General features: G+C 37.6%; 1 protein-coding gene and 1 non-coding gene across 3 annotated transcripts in view; one reads left to right on the plus strand and one right to left on the minus strand.

Annotated features, from left to right (window-relative positions):
• The window catches only part of PDE5A (phosphodiesterase 5A), a 140,073-nt gene that overhangs the window by 48,593 nt on the left and 71,885 nt on the right, over positions 1 to 19,595 (plus strand). For both annotated transcript variants that reach the window (XM_003271321.3, XM_003271322.3), the window contains exons 4-5: positions 17,699 to 17,770; positions 19,368 to 19,457. In XM_003271321.3, the coding sequence (XP_003271369.1) occupies positions 17,699 to 17,770; positions 19,368 to 19,457 (162 nt within the window). The remainder of the gene's footprint in view (positions 1 to 17,698; positions 17,771 to 19,367; positions 19,458 to 19,595) is intronic.
• LOC115836174 lies at positions 14,105 to 14,231 on the minus strand. The gene has a single exon (XR_004031163.1). It is a non-coding gene; the product is annotated as a small nucleolar RNA SNORA11 (small nucleolar RNA).

Genomic DNA, 19,595 nt, shown 5'->3' on the forward strand with positions numbered 1-19,595 from the left:
CCCATCTTGAAAACAAAAGCAGAACACTCATTGGACCACACATCTGCTTTACCATCTCATTTCTCTGATCATCACCAGAACAAAACTCTTTGAAAGAGTTATACAGGCCACGTTTGCCATTTCCATTTCCTTCCATTCTCTCTTGAACATACTTCACCAAAGCTTTCACCTTCTTCATGTTCCCTGTCTCTCTCCTTCTCCTTTGGCCTCCCTATTCCCTGAGACACAGCAGTATTATAATTAAGCCAGTTGATAACCCTATAGCGTTCTCTAAGTGTTCAAGTGTTCACTTTAAATCAAAAACTAGAAATGAATAAGCTTAGTGAGGAAGGCATGTTGAAAGCTGAGATAGGCCAAAAACTAGGATTCTTGTGCCAGTTAGCCAAGTTGTGGACACAAAGGAAAAGCTATTGAAGGAGATTACAAGTGCCACTCCAGTGAACACATGAGTGCTAAGAAAGTCAAATAGCCTTATTGCTGATATAAAGTTTGAATGGTCTGGATAGATCAAACCAGTCACAACATTCTCTTAAGCCAAAGCCCAATCCAGAGTGAGGCCCTAACTTCTTTAATACTGTGAAGGCTGAGAGAGAGACGTAAGGAAGCTTCCGAAGAAAAGTTGGAAGCTAGCAGAGGTTGTCTCATGAGGTTTACGGAAAGAAGCCATCTCCATAACACAAAAGTGCAAGGTGAAGTGGCAAGTACTGATGGAGAAGCTTTAGCAAGTTATCCAGATCTAGTGAAGATCATTGATGAAGGTGGCTATGCTAAACAACAGATTGTCAATGTAGACTAAACAGACTTCTATTAGAAGAAGATGCCATTTCAGACTTTCATAGCCAGAGAGGAGAAGTCAATGTCTGGCTTCAAAGCATCAAAGGACAGGCCGACTCTGTTGTTATGGGCTAATAATGCAGCTGGTGAATTTAAGTAGAAGCCAGTGCTCACTTACCATTCTAAAAATCCTAGGGCCCTTAAGAATTATGCTGATTCAACTCAGCCTGTCCTCTGCAAATGGAACAACAAAGCCTAGATGACAGCACCTTTGTTTACAGCATGATTTATTGAATGTTTTAAGCCTACTATTGAGACCTAGTGCTCAGAGAAAATGATTTCTTTCAAAATATTACTGCTCTGTGACAGTACACCTAGTCACCCAGGAGCTTGGATGGAGATGCACAAGGAAATCAATGTCGTTTTCATGCCTGCTGATACAACATCCATTCTGCAGCCCATTGGATCAAGTACTAATTTCTGCTTTCAAGTCTTATTATTTAAGAAATTCATTTCGTAAGGCCATAGCTGACATAAGTAGGGATTCCTCTGGTGGCTCTGGGAAGAGTAAATTGAAAACCTTCTGGAAAGGACTCAACATTCTACATCCCATTAGGAACATTTGTGATTTATGGGAGGAGGTCAAATTATCAACATGAACAGGAATTTGGAAGAAGTTGATTCCAGCCTTCATGGATGACTTTGAAGGGTTTGAGACATCACTGTTGGAAGTAACTGCAGATGTTGTGGAAATACCAAGAGAATTAGAATTAGAAATAGAGCCAGAAGATGTAACTGAATTGCCGCAATCTCATGATAAAACTTGGACAGATGAACTGTTGTTTCTTATGGCTGAGCAAAGAAAGTGATTTCTTGAGATGGACTCTACCCCTGCTGTAAATGCTGTGAATATTGTTGAAAGACAGCAAAGGATTTAGAATATTACATAAACTTAGTTGATAAAGCAGTGGCACGCCTTGAAAAGATTGACTCCAATTTTGAAAGAAGTTCTACTGTGGGTAAAATGCTATCAAACAGCATCACTTGCTACAGAGGAATCTATCATGAAAGGAAGAGTCAATCCGTGGTGGCAAACTTCATTGTGGTCTTATGCTAAGAAATTTCCACAACAGCCCCGTCCTTCAGCAACCACCACCCAGATCATTCGGCAGACATCAACATCAAAGTAAGACCCTTCACCAGCAAAAAGTTTATAGCTAGCTAAAGACTAAGGTGATTGTTACCATTTTTCAGCAATAAAGTGTTTTTTACTTATGGTATGTACATTGTTTTTTATACATAGTGCTATTGCACACTTAAATTACAGTATAGTCTAAAAATAACTTTTATATCCTCTAGGAAACCAAAATATCTGTGTAACTCACTTTATTGCCATTGTATGAAACCAACCCACAATATCTGTGAGGCATGCCTACAATTACTTCATTGTATATTAACTGGCACAGCTATGGAGAAGAGGTCATGTCTTTTTTTGCTGGTGACACCTACAACTAGGAGTTTCGCTAGTGAGACAGATGTCTGCATCTGTGCTTTCATACATGATTAACTTCTCAGGCACATCTTCCATTTGGAGGGAAAATATTTTGAGATAAAATTATGTTTTGGCTATGAGAACATAAACTATGTTCTCCATATGAAGGACTTAGAATGTAAAGAAATTATGTATGTACATATATATACACGCACACACACATATGTTTTTCTTGAATATCTTATGTTAAGTTATATGGCTATCTAGCTTTCAATGGCTATATATGTGATTAGCTGGACCAGTAGAGGCAACAGCAGTGATCCAAACACTTAGTTCAGCTCTAGTAAAGAAGGCATTCTCTCAACCCCTTCGATACCAACTTTAATTTTTAAATTCTATTCAGCCTATTTAGTGTTTTGATACACAAAACTTGCTTTTTACCATTTTTGCTGTGTTACTTCTTTTCTGTTTGTATTAGATGCCCATTATGGGCACACCACTCTATACTGTAATTATCAGGAAGCTTTACTGGCAGGGCATTTTACAAAGCTATAGAGACAAGGACTCATAATAAGTACAGGCAATGCTGGAACAAGCTTGATCCTGATTTAGCAGAGTCCAAATCCAACAACACTGTCCAGGGTAAGCCTATGCTTTGCAGGCCAACACTTAGCGTCAGGCAGGATACCACCCTTAACATAAATCTTCATTATTAAATAGATCCAGGGCTCTGAAGTCATTTTTCGCAATGTATAGTGTAAAGGTGAACATAAACAGTGGTGGAAGTATTCTGATGTGAAGTACAACTTGTATAACCTATGTTGCTATACAACATTTTTTATTGACATTTTGGGCTTACTCTCACTTAAGCAGAGAGGCAGAGTGTGAAAGAAAGAGGTCTGACTTTGTAGCAAAAGTGACTTGGTCTTGTGCTGGCTTAGGAGCAGTGATTCCTTCAGCAAGTTTCTTCTCTCTATGCTTTAGGCGACTGGTTTGTAAAGTTTCAGCATGAAGTGCAAACACACAGGGTGGTTTTGAATTCCTAGTGAGATGAGGAATGTGACAGTGCCTACTGCAGAGCTCTCACCTCGTGGGGGTCAGAAAATGTCCACTTCCTCCTTCTGAGAATGTTGCAAAGCCAGACAAATGGAGGAATGGAAAGTTAAACAACAACAGTAAACACTGAATGTACCCTGCCATGGGAAAGACAGCAGGCTGTTTTCTGCTATGTAACCTTTGTGTCTCTGGCAGTTTTTAAAGGGCTTATATGGAGACTTTGCTCACAATGGCTATGCGCTGTTCTGTCTCTGGTTAGAATCTCTGTATCTCAAGGGACAGAAAGATCTAATAAGAAGACAAAAAGTCCCTTTAGTTCTAGGTTTAAGAGCTTTATCTCATTACTTAAAAGCTAGTGTGGCAGAGAGTTTAGTAATTGGCAGGAGGGGGATTTTTTTTTTTTAACTGTTCAAAGGGATGAGGATAAACACTAGGATCAATAATTATGCCAAGCATTTCCTCGTGGGGAAGAACCCCAGTCTCAGGTTGACTCTATTCCTACAGGATGTTCCTGGGGCAGGACAGCTACTGACCCCCAGAGGCTGGATTTGCCCTGGCACCGTCTGGGGAGCGACCATTCTCCCTAACAGCACAGAACAGATGATCAGGACTTCAGCCTGCTTCAACATTACCCAGACAGCTGGGAACTTGGCACATGGGCCTCCACTTTCATATACCTTCAGCAATTACATGTTCATTTGCTTTTAAAATGCTTTAAAATTCAGGTACAGTGAAACTCACATATCTTTTTTTTTATTATTATACTTTAAGTTATAGGGTACATGTGCATAACATGCAGGTTAGTTACTTATGTATACATGTGCCATGTTGGTGTGCTGCACCCAGTAACTCGTCATTTAACATTAGGTATATCTCCAGATGCTATCCTTCCCCCCTACCCCCACCCCACAACAGGCCCCAGTGTGTGATGTTCCCCTTCCTGTGTCCATGTGTTCTCATTGTTCAATTCCCACCTATGAGTGAGAACATGCAGTGTTTGGTTTTTTGTCCTTGTGATAGTTTGCTGAGAATGATGGTTTCCAGCTTCATCCATGTCCCTACAAAGGACATGAACTCATCATTTTTTATGGCTGCATAGTATTCCATGGTATATATGTGCCACATTTTCTTAATCCAGTCTATCATTGTTGGACATTTGGGTTGGTTCCAAGTGTTTGCTCTTGTGAATAGTGCCGCAATAAACATATGTGTGCATGTGTCTTTATAGCAGCATGATTTAGAATCCTTTGGGTATATACCCAGTAATGGGATGGCTGGGTCAAATGGTATTTCTAGTTCTAGATTCCTGAGGAATCGCCACACTGACTTCCACAATGGTTGAACTAGTTTGCAGTCCCACCAACAGTGTAAAAGTGTTCCTACTTCTCCACATCCTCTCCAGCACCTGTTGTTTCCTCACTTTTTAATGATGGCCATTCTAACTGGTGTGACCTGGTATCTCATTGTGGTTTTGATTTGCATTTCTCTGATGGCCAGTGATGATGAGCATTTTTTCATGTGTCTTTTGGCTGCATAAATGTCTTCTTTTGAGAAGTGTCTGTTCATATCCTTTGCCCACTTTTTGATGGGATTGTTTGTTTTTTTCTTGTAAATTTGTTTGAGTTCATTGTAGATTCTGGATATTAGTCCTTTGTCAGATGAGTAGATTGCAAAAATTTTCTCCCATTCTGTAAGTTGCCTGTTCACTCTGATGGTAGTTTCTTTTGCTGTGCAGAAGCTCTTTAGTTTAATTAGATGCCATTTGTCAATTTTGGCTTTTGTTGCCATTGCTTTTGGTGTTTTAGACATGAAGTCCTTGCCCATGCCTACGTCCTGAATGGTATTGCCTAGGTTTTCTTCTAGGGTTTTTATGGTTTTAGGTCTAACATGTAAGTCTTTAATCCATCTTGAATTAATTTTTGTATAAGGTGTAAGGAAGGGATCCAGTTTCAGCTTTCTACATATGGCTAGCCAGTTTTCCCAGCACCATTTATTAAATAAGGAATCCTTTCCCCATTTCTTGTTTTTGTCAGGTTTGTCAAAGATCAGATGGTTGTAGATATGTGGCATTATTTCTGAGGGCTCTGTTCTGTTCCATTGGTCTGTATCTCTATTTTGGTACCAGTACCATGCTGTTTTGGTTGCTGTAACCTTGTAGTATAGTTTGAAGTCAGGTAGCGTGATGCCTCCAGCTTTGTTCTTTTGGCTTAGGATTGACTTGGCAATGCAGGCTCTTTTTTGGTTTCATATGAACTTTAAAGTAGTTTTTTCCAATTCTGTGAAGAAAGTCATTGGTAGCTTGATGGGGATGGCATTGAATCTATAAATTACCTTGGGTAGTATGGCCATTTTCACGATATTGATTCTTCCTACCCATGAGCATGGAATGTTCTTCCATTTGTTTGTATCCTCTTTTATTTCATTGAGCAGTGGTTTGTAGTTCTCCTTGAAGAGGTCCTTCATATCCCTTGTAAGTTGGATTCCTAGGTATTTTATTCTCTTTGAAGCAGTTGTGAATGGGAGTTCACTCATGATTTGGCTCTCTGTTTGTCTGTTATTGGTGTATAAGAATGCTTGTGATATTTGCACATTGATTTTTTATCCTGAGACTTTGCTGAAGTTGCCTATCAGCTTAAGGAGATTTTGGGCTGAGATGATGGTGTTTTCTAGATATACAATCATGTCAACTGCAAACAGGGACAATTTGACTTCCTCTTTTCCTAACTGAGTACCCTTTATTTCCTTATCCTACCTGATTGCCCTGGCCAGAACTTCCAACACTATGTTGAATAGGAGTGGTGAGAGAAGGCATCCCTGTCTTGTGCCAGTTTTCAAAGGGAATGCTTCCAGTTTTTGCCCATTCAGTATGATCTTGGCTGTGGGTTTGTCATAGATAGCTGTTATTATTTTGAGATACGTCCCATCAATACCTAATTTATTGAGAGGTTTTAGCATGAAGGGTTGTTGAATTTTGTCAAAGGCCTTTTCTGCACCTATTGAGATAATCATATGGTTTTTGTCATTGGTTCTGTTTATATGCTGGATTATGTTTATTGATTTGCATATGTTGAACCAGCCTTGCATCCCAGGGATGAAGCCGACTTGATCGTGGTGAATAAGCTTTTTGATGTACTTCTGGATTCGGTTTGCCAGTATTTTATTGAGGATTTTTGCATCGATGTTCATCAGGGATATTGGTCTAAAATTCTCTTTTTTTGTTGTGTCTCTGCCAGGCTTTGGTATCAGGATGATGCTGGCCTCATAAAATGAGTTAGGGAGGATTCCCTCTTTTTCTATTGATTGGAATAGTTTCAGAAGGAATGGTACCAGCTCCCCTTTGTACCTCTGGTAAAATTCGGCTGTGAATCCATCTGTTCCTGGACTTTTTTTTGGTTGGTTAGCTATTAATTATTGCCTCAATTTCAGAGCCTGTTATTGGTCTATTCAGAGATTCAACTTCTTCCTGGTTTAGTCTTGGGAGGGTGTATGTGTTGAGGAATTTATCCATTTCTTCTAGATTTTCTAGTTTATTTGTGTAGAGGTGTTTATAGTGTTCTCTGATGGTAGTTTGTATTTCTCTGGGATCAGTGGTGATATCCCCTTTATCATTTTTTATTGCGTCTATTTGATTCTTCTCTCTTTTCTTCTTTATTAGTCTTGCTAGTGCTCTATTAATTTTGTTGATCTTTTCAAAAAAGCAGCTCCTGCATTCATTGATTTTTTGAAGGGTTTTTTGTGTCTCTATTTCCTTCAGTTCTGCTCTGATTTTAGTTTTTTCTTGCCTTCTGCTAGCTTTTGAATGTGTTTGCTCTTGCTTCTCTAGTTCTTTTAATTGTGATGTTAGGTTGTCAATTTTAGATCTTTCCTGCTTTCTCTTGTGGGCATTTAGTGCTATAAATTTCCCTCTACACACTGCTTGGAATGGGTCCCAGAGATTCTGGTATGTTATGTCTTTGTTCTAGTTGGTTTCAAAGAACATGTTTATTTCTGCCTGCATTTCGTTATGTACTCAGTAGTCATTCAGGAGCAGATTGTTCAGTTTCCATGTAGTTGAGCGGTTTTGAGTGAGTTTCTTAATCCTGAGTTCTAGTTTGATTGCACTGTGGTCTGAGAGACAGTTTGTTATTATTTCTGTTCCTTTACATTTGCTGAGGAGTGCTTTACTTCCAACTATGTGGTCAAGTTTGGAATAAGTGTGATTTGGTGCTGAGAAGAATGTATATTCTGTTGATTTGGGGTGGAGAGTTCTGTAGATATCTATTAGGTCCACTTGGTGCAGAGCTGAGTTCAAGTCCTGGATATCCTTGTTAACTTTCTGTCTCGTTGATCTGTCTAATGTTGACAGTGGGGTGTTAAAGTCTCCCATTATTATTGTGTGGGAGTCTAAGTCTCTTTGTAGGTCTCTAAGGACTTGCTTTATGAATCTGGGTGCTCCAGTATTGGGTGCATATATCTTTAGGATAGTTAGCTCTTCTTGTTGAATTGATCCCTTTACCATTATGTAATGGCCTTCTTTGTCTCTTTTGATCTTTGTTGGTTTAAAGTCTGTTTTATCAGAGACTAGGATTGCAACCCCTGCCTTTTTTTGTTTTCCATTTGCTTGGTAGATCTTCCTCCATCCCTTTATTTTGAGCTTATATATGTCTCTGCACATGAGATGGGTTTCCTGAATACAGCACACTGATGGGTCTTGACTCTTTATCCAATTTGCCAGTCTGTGTCTTTTAATTGGAGCATTTAGCCCATTTACATTTAAGGTTAATATTGTTATGTGTGAATTTGATCCTGTCATTATGATGTTAGCTGGTTATTTTGCTCGTTAGTTGATGCAGTTTCTTCCTAGGCTTGATGGTCTTTACAGTTTGGCATGTTTTTGTAGTGGCTAGTACCGGTTGTTCCTTTCCATGTTTAGTGCTTCCTTCAGGAGCTCTTTTAGGGCAGGCCTGGTGGTGACAAAATCTCTCAGCATTTGCTTGTCTGTAAAGGATTTTATTTCTCCTTCACTTACGAAGCTTAGTTTGGCTGGATATGAAATTCTAGGTTGAAAATTCTTTTCTTTAAGAATGTTGAATATTGGCCCCCACTCTCTTCTGGCTTGTAGTTTCTGCCGAGAGATCCGCTGTTAGTCTGATGGGCTTCCCTTTGTGCGTAACCCAACCTTTCTCTCTGGCTGCCCTTAACATTTTTCCCTTCATTTCAACTTTGGTGAATCTGACAATTATGTGTCTTGAAGTTGCTCTTCTCGAGGAGTATCTTTGTGGCGTTCTCTGTATTTCCTGAATCTGAATGTTGGCCTGCCTTGCTAGATTGGGGAAGTTCTTCTGGATAATATCCTGCAGAGTGTTTTTCAACTTGGTTCCATTCTCCCCGTCACTTTCAGGTACACCAGTCAGACGTAGATTTGATCTTTTCACATAGTCCTATATTTCTTGGAGGCTTTGTTTGTTTCTTTTTATTCTTTTTTTCTCTAAACTTCTCTTCTCACTTCATTTCATTCGTTTGATCTTCCATCACTGATATCCTTTCTTCCAGTTGATCGAATCCACTACTGAGTCTTGTGCATTCGTCACGTAGTTCTCGTGCCTTGGTTTTCAGCTCCATCAGGTCCTTTAAGGACTTCTCTGCATTGATTATTCTAGTTAGCCATTTGTCAGATATTAATGTACAATTTGATGAGTTTTGAAAAATGTACATATATCTTTATAACTAATTCCCTAATCAGTCCTCACCACCCATGGGCAACACTGTTCTGATATCTATCACCACAAATTAGTTTTGCTTTTTCTTGAAGAATCTACTTATTTTTGATACTGCATTATTATTCACTTTTCCTTGATACATAGGATTTTTTTTAAATGTTGCATAAGTGGTTCTTGGCTGTGAAAACTTGTTACGAGACTTATAATCTAAGTCTAAGAAACAACTTTTAGCAGCCACTTTGGATTGTCTTTGTTTCTTAGAGTGATAATTTTGAAATTGTTCCATTCCCTTTGATGAAAATGTGCATTAAGAAGATAAGCATGCTTATGAGATCTAAAGACTAAGCGTTAGTATGTACTGGAGGACCCTTGGTCTCCATGGTTCCTTGAGTATAAAAGAGGAGTCCATAAGAGCCTATATTTTGGCCACGCATGCTGGCCCACACCTGTAATCCCAGCACTTTGGGAGGCCGAGGCGGGCAGATTGCAAGGTCAGGAGTTTGAGACCATCCTGACCAACATGGTGAAACCCCGTCTCTACTAAAAATATAAAAATTAGCCGGGGCATGGTGATGGGCGCATGTAATCCCAGCTACTCAGGAGGCTGAGGCAGGAGAATTGCTTGAACCCGGGAGCCAGAGGTTGCAGTGAGCCGAGAGCACATCATTACACTCCAGCCTGGGTTACAGAGCGAGACTCTGTCTCAAAAAAAAAAAAAAAAAAATCCTATATTTTATACTAGGGCTGATTTCACTTTTTCCTGTGGGGAGTAGTAGAAAGAATTGTAGCTCTTGGGATCAAGTTTGGAGAGTGTCTGGGTCTGCATATTCTTGAACTAGTTATGTAAGTTTTCTGAACATCAGATTGCTCTGTAATAAAATGGGAATGATAATTAAATAATTATGCCAAGGATTAAATGAATGATCAGTTACAAAGTGCCTGTTACATGGCAAGCACTCCCTTCTCCTTTTTTTAATGGCAAGCTTTTTAGCATTTGAATTTTTCTGGTTTTAGCGAGGAGATTTCTTAACTGTATTAGAAACAATGGCATTGATCATGTTATTTCCGATGCCAGTTATCTTCAGGGCACTGCTTTCTTATATCTTGCAATTCCTTAGAAGCTTCTCTCCAACTTACTTGGCTGCCCATTCGTAGCCATGAAGGCTGTGAGAGTAAACTAAAAGCATCATTCTCCTCTCTTTTTCCTTGTCTCATCCCCTAACCATGGAATATCTGTAAACATTGTCTTGAGATAAATCGTAGGTATAAAGGTTCCTGTATATACAGAAGGATAAAATCAATCTTACCAGTCACTTAAAGAAATATCTAACTTTGATTCTAAAATTCATTAATAAGAGCCCACCCCAAAACCATAACTAAAATGGTCAAAATTGGCTAATGTACACATAGGCAATACAGAAGAGGATACCAGCTTAGCCAATAACAATAAAAAGGGTGTTCATTCTCTCTACTAATCAGGAAAATACAAATTAAAGCAACAATGATATACAATTTTATACCCATCAGATTGACGAACATTGAAAAAGTCTGGTAACACCAGATGCTGATAAGGATGTGAGGTTAATGGAGACTCATGCCTTGCTAGTAAAGGTATAAATTTCTGTAATCTTTTTGAAGATTTAACCAGAGAAGTTGCCGCACATGTGCACAAGAAGAAAATCAAAGATGTTTCTTAAAGAATGTAGTAGCAAAAAGTTGCAAACAACCCAAACATCCATTCTTTGGAGATCAAATGAATACAGTTTGATATGGAATGCAATATTGTATATAAAATGCATGAACCAGATTTATATGAATTGATCTTTAAAAACAACATTGAATATAATTGCAAGTTGCAAAATTATTCCTATATATTATTTCATTTAAGAAACCTTTTTGAAAGATAAAAGTACTATGTTTTGTGTATAGATTTATATATTTTTAACAGTATAATGAAGAAGGTTGACTATGGTAGGAGGAACAGAGGGGAGAAGATATGAGACCGGAAAGAGGAAGTCCAATTTAATTTTATCTTAATTTAATAGTATTAATAAAGGAAACATCACCAAATATTAACATTTAGTAATTCTATATCAGTAGTTCTCAATGCATCTTTTGTCTCTGGACCAGCAGCATTTGTAATCATCTGAGAACTTTTAGAAATACAGGCCCCAGTCTAGATTTACAAAATCTGAAATTTGGGGGGTAGACCCACTAAACTGTGTTTTAACAAGTCTCACACTACCACTGTTTTAGATGGCAAAGGCATGGATGTTTACTATCTCATTCTTTGTGATTTTCTATACTTTTTAAATTAAAAATTAAATAATCTTAAGCTTTTCTTTCTTCTCTCTTCCAGTGTCGCCTTAGTCTATAAGTTTCAACTCCATAATTAATGGCTTATTAAGAAAATAAAGATTTTACTGCCACACAAAGTTCTCAGATACGGATGGGTTTCTTAATATTAAGCAAAGGCAAGAGCCAAAAATGGGAAGACATAATTAATTATTATTTGAATGTGCATTGTTCAGTTAGTACATCACCCTAAAAAATTTTATTCTTTCTGGCATTTCTCCCATTATCATCAACAATACATACTATTCAACCTTTGAGTACATGTAAAACAATGCAAAGTGTTGATAATAGCGTAAAATATAAATCAAGTCCTTAGAAAACAATCTAATTGCAGGGCTAGGATGTGAGTAAAGAAAATTAGGTTAAAAGGTTAAAAAGGAATACCCTGCCTGGTATAGGGCATATACAACTGCCACACGGAGTTTCAGCGGGGTAGGTTTGAAGGGAAGATTTTTTGGAGATTTGGCCTCAGTAGAGAAGGTGATATTTCAAGGAATTATGTGAACAAAGGACATTGCAGTATTCTAACTCAAAGACCCATGTAAGTGGTATAGTTAAGTTGAGAGTGTGGAATGTTAGGTAGAGTCTTTAATTTTTATTCTGTAGATGGGTGAAACCATTAAAATTTTTGAGAAATGAGATGATCTGTGTATGCACAACAGTGCCCCAAGAATATAAATTTGGCTAAAGTGTCAAAGATGGACTGAAGGCAGGAAGATGATTAGGAATGAGATGTCAAGTTCTTCAAAGACAGTGAAGATTTACATAGTGAAGCAGAAGAAGTAAAATGAGGTGAGGAGAAGAAGAAAAAGAATGCAAGAATATAAGAATCATAATTGAATGGGATGTATTGGTTTCTTAATGCTGCTGTAAGAAAACTACCAGAAATTTAGTGACTTAAAATAGCACACATGTATTATTTGAAGCTTTGGACTTCGGAGTCTAAAATAATTCCCAGTGGGCTAAAATCAGGGCATTTACAGGGCTGTGTTTCTTTGTGGAGTCTCTAGAAACAGACCTGTTCTCTTGCCCCTTCTAGCCTCCATAGGCTGCCTGTACCCCTTTGCTCATGGCCCCTTCCTCTGTCTTCAAAATCTGCAGAATGGCATCGTCAAATGTTTCCTTGACTCTGCCTCTCCTGCATTCCACTTTTCCTTACAAGGACCTTGTGATTACATTGGACCCACCTAGATAATTCAGGATAATCTCCCCATCTCCAGATCTTTAACTTTATCACATGTCAAAAACCTCTTTTGTCATTTAAGGGTCACATATTCATAGGTTCCAGAGATTAGGACAAGGACATCTTTGGGGGCCATTATTTTGCCTACCACATGGAATATTACCATAACTTGATGATTCCTTAGGATTCAGAAGAGAAGTCAGAAAGCCTGGATCAGTTATGTCAACTCTCTCACTCTCAGTTTTCTCATCTGTAAAGCAGGTGGGGAGAGGGTATGGGGGTGCGATTCCCAAGCCTAACACTGATTAGAATGTCAGCTCCATGAGGACAGGGATTTTCATCTGTTTTGTTCACTACTGGTACATAAAGGCACTTAGTAGTTAGTTGTTGAATAAAGTATTTATGGCAGAATGAATAAATGAGTCAAAGAAAAGTTTGAAAAGAGCACTAGGGAAAATTCTCCCCTAACTCCTCTGTATATTGTTAAGTTCTAGTTTTCTTAGTAAAGTTTGTATTTGGCACAGATTAGACTGTCTAGAGTCCTGTCATTGCAATGGAGATCTTCTGAGGCTGAGAGAGAGGGATAGCTATGATTTGTAGTCTGTCCTTTCCTCCTTTGCTTTTAGTTTCCATGCTGAGCATCCCCTGAACTGGGGATGGGGAAATGTATTGGGATTGATGTATGGCCTCAGTAAATGTCTGGGGCAGCTGCTTATTGAAGAAGAAATTGCTCACTGTGGCAATGATCAGTTGCCCTGAAACAACCAGCTGTCACATTCCATACTGCTCGCCCAGTGAGAGTCAAGTCTTGGCCTTTGCATTCCTAAAAGAACACTCGACCCTGTGAGGACATAACATCCATTTGTGCTGTGCATAGTGCCAATAACATGGAAAACAGAAAGGCTTTTTGCGCTTTTACAGAAATAGCATGGAGTACCCGTATCTGAGAGTACAGTTAGCCAGCAGGTAGGCAAAAGTGAATGGACATTCTGATATGGAAGCTAATGCTTTTAGGGGTGCTGCCTCTCACATGCAGTCTGACATATACTTAGAGTAAAAGCTGTCATTAAAAATGGACATTTCAAAGCCTATAGTTAGCAGTTACTTGATTTAAAGACAATGATCTAATTTGTTTAAGGAAGCAATGGATGACAGCGGAAAGAAGGACTGACTTTATATGAACATGAGGGCAGAGGGTGCCAGTTTTGCTCAGGATCCTTAAAGTCAGAGAATTACACTGTTATTTGTCTTTTATTGTGTATGCGACCCTGGATGAACACTATGCCTTTTCTTCTATTTTTTGTCTGTTTTTATCAGTGTCATTTTTCAGATGTCATCCTTCTGGGGATGGAGGCACATATACATGTTAGATACAAGTTGTCTCTTAGTATACAAAGAGGGATTGATTTGAGGACTCCACTCCATCCCCTCATACCAAAATCTGTGGATGCCCAAGTCCCTTATGTAAAATGGCATAATATTTGCATAAAACCTGTGCACATCCTCTCATATACTGTAAATCATCTGGATTACTTTTTTTGTTACACGTGTAGGACATTTGTTCTTAGGGAATCACAAGTTTTGTGCCCCTTGTCACAGTGACCCCAGATGCCTGTTCCATGTGTTGTAAACAGAGGAGCCATTCTTCAGCCCCCTGCTCTGAGCACACCCCTAGATTACTTATACTACCTAATATAATGTGACTGCTCTATACATAATTGTCCTACTATATTTACTTTATGTTATTTTTATCGCTGTGGGTTTTAAAATTTTTTTTGTCAAACATTTTCTATCACAGTTGGATACAAAGGACCAACTATATTTTCCTGGTCTAATAGTCTTTTGACAGAACTTGGTTTTTTTAAATATTTATTTATTTATTGGTACAAATTTACAGGGTATATGTGAAACTTTGTTACATGTATATAATGCATAGTGATCAAATGAGGGTATTTCTGGTGTCTATTACCCCAATACAATACATTTTTTTTAAGTGTAGTCACCCTCCTATACTATAAAACATTGAATTTATTTCTTCTATCTTACTGTATGTTTGTAATCCCAGCACTGTGGGAGGCCAGAGCAGAAGGATTGCTTGAGCGCAGGAGTTTGGGACCAGCCTGGGCATAGTGAGACCTCATCTCTACAAAAAAATTTTTAAAATTTAACCAGGCATGGTAGTACATGCCTTCCAAGTAGTCCCAGCTGCTTGGAAGCTGAGGTGGGAGAATAGCCTCAGCCTGGAAGATCAAGGCTGCAGTGAGCTGTGATTGTGCCACTGCACTCCAGCCTTGGCAACAGAGCCAGACCCCGTCTCAAAAAGAAAAAAAAAAGACTGAAAGGAATCATCATCTTACTGTAAATTTATGTTGATATGATGATTGACTAAAATGTTAATATAGTTTGATTAATGATCATTTAATAAGCAGCTGATTTTTTGTCTTTTTATATTTTCGAGTGAGCAGGAGCTTTCTCTTTATTTTCTTGCTTAGTACATTGCTTCATACAGTTCCAGGTGCAGATAGCATATCAATGTATACTTTTTGTACTGCATATTTATCAGAAACTTTGCATAATACTTTCTATATCTGTTTGAAACTCATCTTTCTTAAAACACAGATTTAAAGTTTATGTCTTTACTTTGTAAAACTATTTATTAGAGAAAAAAATTTAAATGTCATTTCTGTGACTCCTTCTCTTTTACCCACATTAAGTGCCCCTTCAGTGCTCCTAGCAATCCGTGGCCACTGTATCATGAAACTGATCCCACCATCCTACTATGCTATAAGTCCATGTTTATGTATCACTCATTCTTGATTCTGAGCTCCTTCAGAGTAATCACTTCCCCAGTTTTTTATTACTTTTTGGTACGTAATAGGCACTTCAGTATTTGTTGAGTGGATGAATGAATATCTGAGCATTTAAAATAACCGAATTATGCTACTCTATGTTAGACCCCAATGACCTTCAAGTGGCTCTTATTATAGTTCCAGTGAACATTCCTAACTACAATCCAGACATTTTGGACCTTAGAGGAATTTTACTAGAAATTTAGTCACTGAGGTTAGAGCATCTAGAAATCTGCCGCTGTTTTCAAGAGCTAAAGAGTATGTAAAAATAAGAGAGAGTTGCTCTAAGGGAAATGAAAAGGTATAGGATAATTGCATAATTCTGCTTTTAAAAACAATTAATATCCCTTTACCATACGGGCAAAAAAAAAAAAGAGAGAGAGAGAAAAATGTTAAGAAGACTAGAAAGCTACATAAGACAAGAAGGTATTTCCCCTTCCTTGTTCTGCTATCCTAGAGAATTTTATATCTTTTTCTTAAAGCTAAGATACTATAGTGAGCTGAGAAAACAAAGTGAACCATCCACATAGAACTAAAGATACATATTTCTGAAGTATAGCCAGTTAGAGGATAATAGCTTATTCAACTGATACTAAATAGCAGAAGAAAGGAAAGAGTAGAATTAATAAGTAATAAAGAGGAGAGAAGAGTAAGTTGAAGGTCTTTATAAGACTAAGGTAATAACTCAAAATGAAGGTGGAACTAAAAGGTAAGTAACTTCCAAATGCCTTCTGATCTATTTGAAATAAGCCTCAGCGTGTTAATTCCTGTTTTGATTTTTCAGTACCCTCTTTCCCAAAAATAAGTCTGTTGAAGGTAAAATAATTTTCAAGGGCAGAAATTTCAAAAGAAGTTGGACTACATCCCTACATTAAGAATTATTTTTGCCCTAATGATGCTCCTGCATTCTTTCCATGATTGGCCACTAGGTCCGGTTTCATTTTTAGTAAAAGAGCATTTAGCCCTTTTGAAATATTATATTTAAAACCCATATAAAATGTTCATTTTCTATTTTTTTATTTTTTATTGTACTTTAAGTTTTAGGGTACATGTGCACAATGTGCAGGTTTGTTACATATGTATACATGTGCCATGTTGGTGTGCTGCACCCATTAACTCGTCATTTAGCATTAGGTATATCTCCCAATGCCATCCCTCCCCCCTCCCCCCTCCCCCCACCCCACAACAGTCCCCGGAGTGTGATGTTCCCCTTCCTGTGTCCATGTGTTCTCATTGTTCAGTTCCCACCTATGAGTGAGAGCATGCGGTGTTTGGTTTTTTGTTCTTGCGATAGTTTACTGAGAATGATGATTTCCAGTTTCATCCATGTCCCTACAAAGGACATGAACTCATCATTTTTTATGGCTGCATAGTATTCCATGGTGTATATGTGCCACATTTTCTTAATCCAGTCTATCATTGTTGGACATTTGGGTTGGTTCCAAGTCTTTGCTATTGTGAATAGTGCCGCAATAAACATACGTGTGCATGTGTCTTTATAGCAGCATGATTTATAGCCCTTTGAGTATATACCCAGTAATGGGATGGCCGCGTCAAATGGTATTTCTAGTTCTAGATCCCTGAGGAATCGCCACACTGACTTCCACAATGGTTGAACTAGTTTACAGTCCCACCAACAGTGTCAAAGTGTTCCTATTTCTCCACATCCTCTCCAGCACCTGTTGTTTCCTGACTTTTTAATCATGGCCATTCTAACTGATGTGAGCTGGTATCTCATTGTGGTTTTGATTTGCATTTCTCTGATGGCCAGTGATGATGAGCATTTTTGCATGTGTTTTTTGGCTGCATAAATGTCTTCTTTTGAGAAGTGTCTGTTCATGTCTTTCGCCCACTTTTTGGACAGGAGGAAATTCAAGCCAAAGGCAAAGAAGTTAAAAACTTTGAAAAAGAATTAGACGAATGTTCATTTTCTTATATACTTTATTGGAACTGTAATCAAAATTTGTCGTTTATATTTAAAAACTATGGAAAATATATACTTAAAATGTGATTGCTAAAATAATTTCATTCAAAGTGCAGGGTGAAATCACAGGATCAAACATAGTTTGGGCCCTAATAAATTAAAAACATTCGAATTCTTATTAGGATGAAAGAATGTGATAAATGATGTAAAGCTTGCTCAAATGCTGATGAGGGGTTTTGCTTTTGTTTTGTAGACTAGTGTTATTTTAAAGCACATGCAGGATATCTTGTATAAATACATTTTGGTGAATTTTTACAAGTAATTTCAGTCAATAAAAAAATTGTCACTTTTCTCTCCTTATACCAGGTTGTTGGTGTAGCCCAGGCCATCAACAAGAAATCAGGAAACGGTGGGACATTTACTGAAAAAGATGAAAAGGTACCAAAACTTGTGTCAGACATGAGCCAATTTAGGAATATGCTTTCTCTTTATAGTATATACACCTCTAGGATTAGCTATTGCTGAAATTGTTGGTCACAAAAAAAAATTAGAGTTAAAAATGATCTGAAATGTTCAAAAGTGTATCTTAGGCTAAATAGAGCAATGATTTCACATCTGAGTACTTGTGTTATTCAGTCAGCAGAAACCCCCAAATTCCCTCCTTGCTTTGCTGCCAAGCCTGCACTGGGCATGTTGGGGCCGCACAGAGGGTGACTTATGGTATTTTAACTATATCATTTACCTTTCATCACTGCTATAGAGATCCAACCTTGAGTAAAACCCCATAAAAACACTGCTCCAAGTTCAGCACTTTTGGTTGGCTAAAAATTGGAATTGCCTCCTGGTGTAGCAAATTTCTGAATGTTTTATAAGCCTTGCACAGAGACGGTGGGGCGCCAAGGTATGAATTCAGGCTGGATGATGTAAATTTAGCTTCAGAGAGAGCAACAGCCAGCATTATTTTATTATTCTTCTTATTCAACTCTGAAGGAATACCTTCCACACACCTCATTGACATGCTTTCCATTTAAGGACAAAAGCCCTTAAATCTGTTGATAAATTCATTCTATGAGTAGGTTTCATTATTTCTCCTATTGAATAAGTAATTATGTGTATATCATAGCCTACTGAATCATTCCTATTCCAAGCCCATTGCTGTTTATGTTGTTCCCCTGAAAATTAGTAGGAGCTTTTGAATTTGGAAGATGTTCAAACAAGACAGTTATTTTTATCTCTATGCTATAGGCTAGGTTGGCACCTGTGTTGCTCCCCTTGTTATAATTGCTTTGGAACATAGCAAATACTTTTTAAATCAGAGTAATAGACCTCTAGGCTCCTGTTCTGTTCATGGCACTTGAGAATATTTGGTATGAAAACATGGTTCCTGGATTGGCTTTAAATTCCATTATTATGTCTATAATCCATTAATATAACTCCCTCTTGAATTGATTTGAATTTTTAAGGCTCTATCACATTGTGGATAAGATATGCTGTCTAAATATTTATTTCAATCAATAATTAATATAATTGGAAACACATTACCCTAGTATAGTATAGTGAGGATGATAGATCCATGTTAAAAATGACATATTTAAAGTAATGTTTGCAACTTTATATAATATTTAACTTTATGCTTTTATTGTGAATATTCTTTTAACAAGTATGTAAGCTGTTGTTTGCTGCAGTAATGAGTTACAAGCTATTTATATAATAATTTCAGCATAGATCCGAGTCTTAATATCATGGAGAGGCTAAACCAAATTTTGCATAGAATAAATTGTAACTTCAAGTGGTATAAAGAGGTCTTTATCTTAGTTCCTCTCCTTTTTCTCCTTATTGATTTATACCTAATTTACACCTTAGGAGACTATTCCAACACCTTTAGCTAAGACTTGGTTTATATCATCCTAATTTTATGTAGAACAAACATCTACTCTTTTGGCTTTCTAACTAAATATTTGAGGATCTGTATTTCAGGCAATGTAACTATACTGTTTTATGTACAGTTTTTATTTGTCTATTATCTGTTTTTTAGGACTTTGCTGCTTATTTGGCATTTTGTGGTATTGTTCTTCATAATGCTCAGCTCTATGAGACTTCACTGCTGGAGAACAAGAGAAATCAGGTCAGTCTAATTACTAAGGAAGTGTATAGAAATACTTTTTAAAAATTGTTACATTTTTATCCAAGTAATGTATGCAGATGATTAAAAATTTAGATAGTACAGATACAGTTTCTCAATACTTTATTTTTTCTAGTAGTC

Source organism: Nomascus leucogenys, chromosome 7b (genome assembly GCF_006542625.1).
Source record: "Nomascus leucogenys isolate Asia chromosome 7b, Asia_NLE_v1, whole genome shotgun sequence".
Lineage (NCBI taxonomy): Eukaryota > Metazoa > Chordata > Mammalia > Primates > Hylobatidae > Nomascus > Nomascus leucogenys.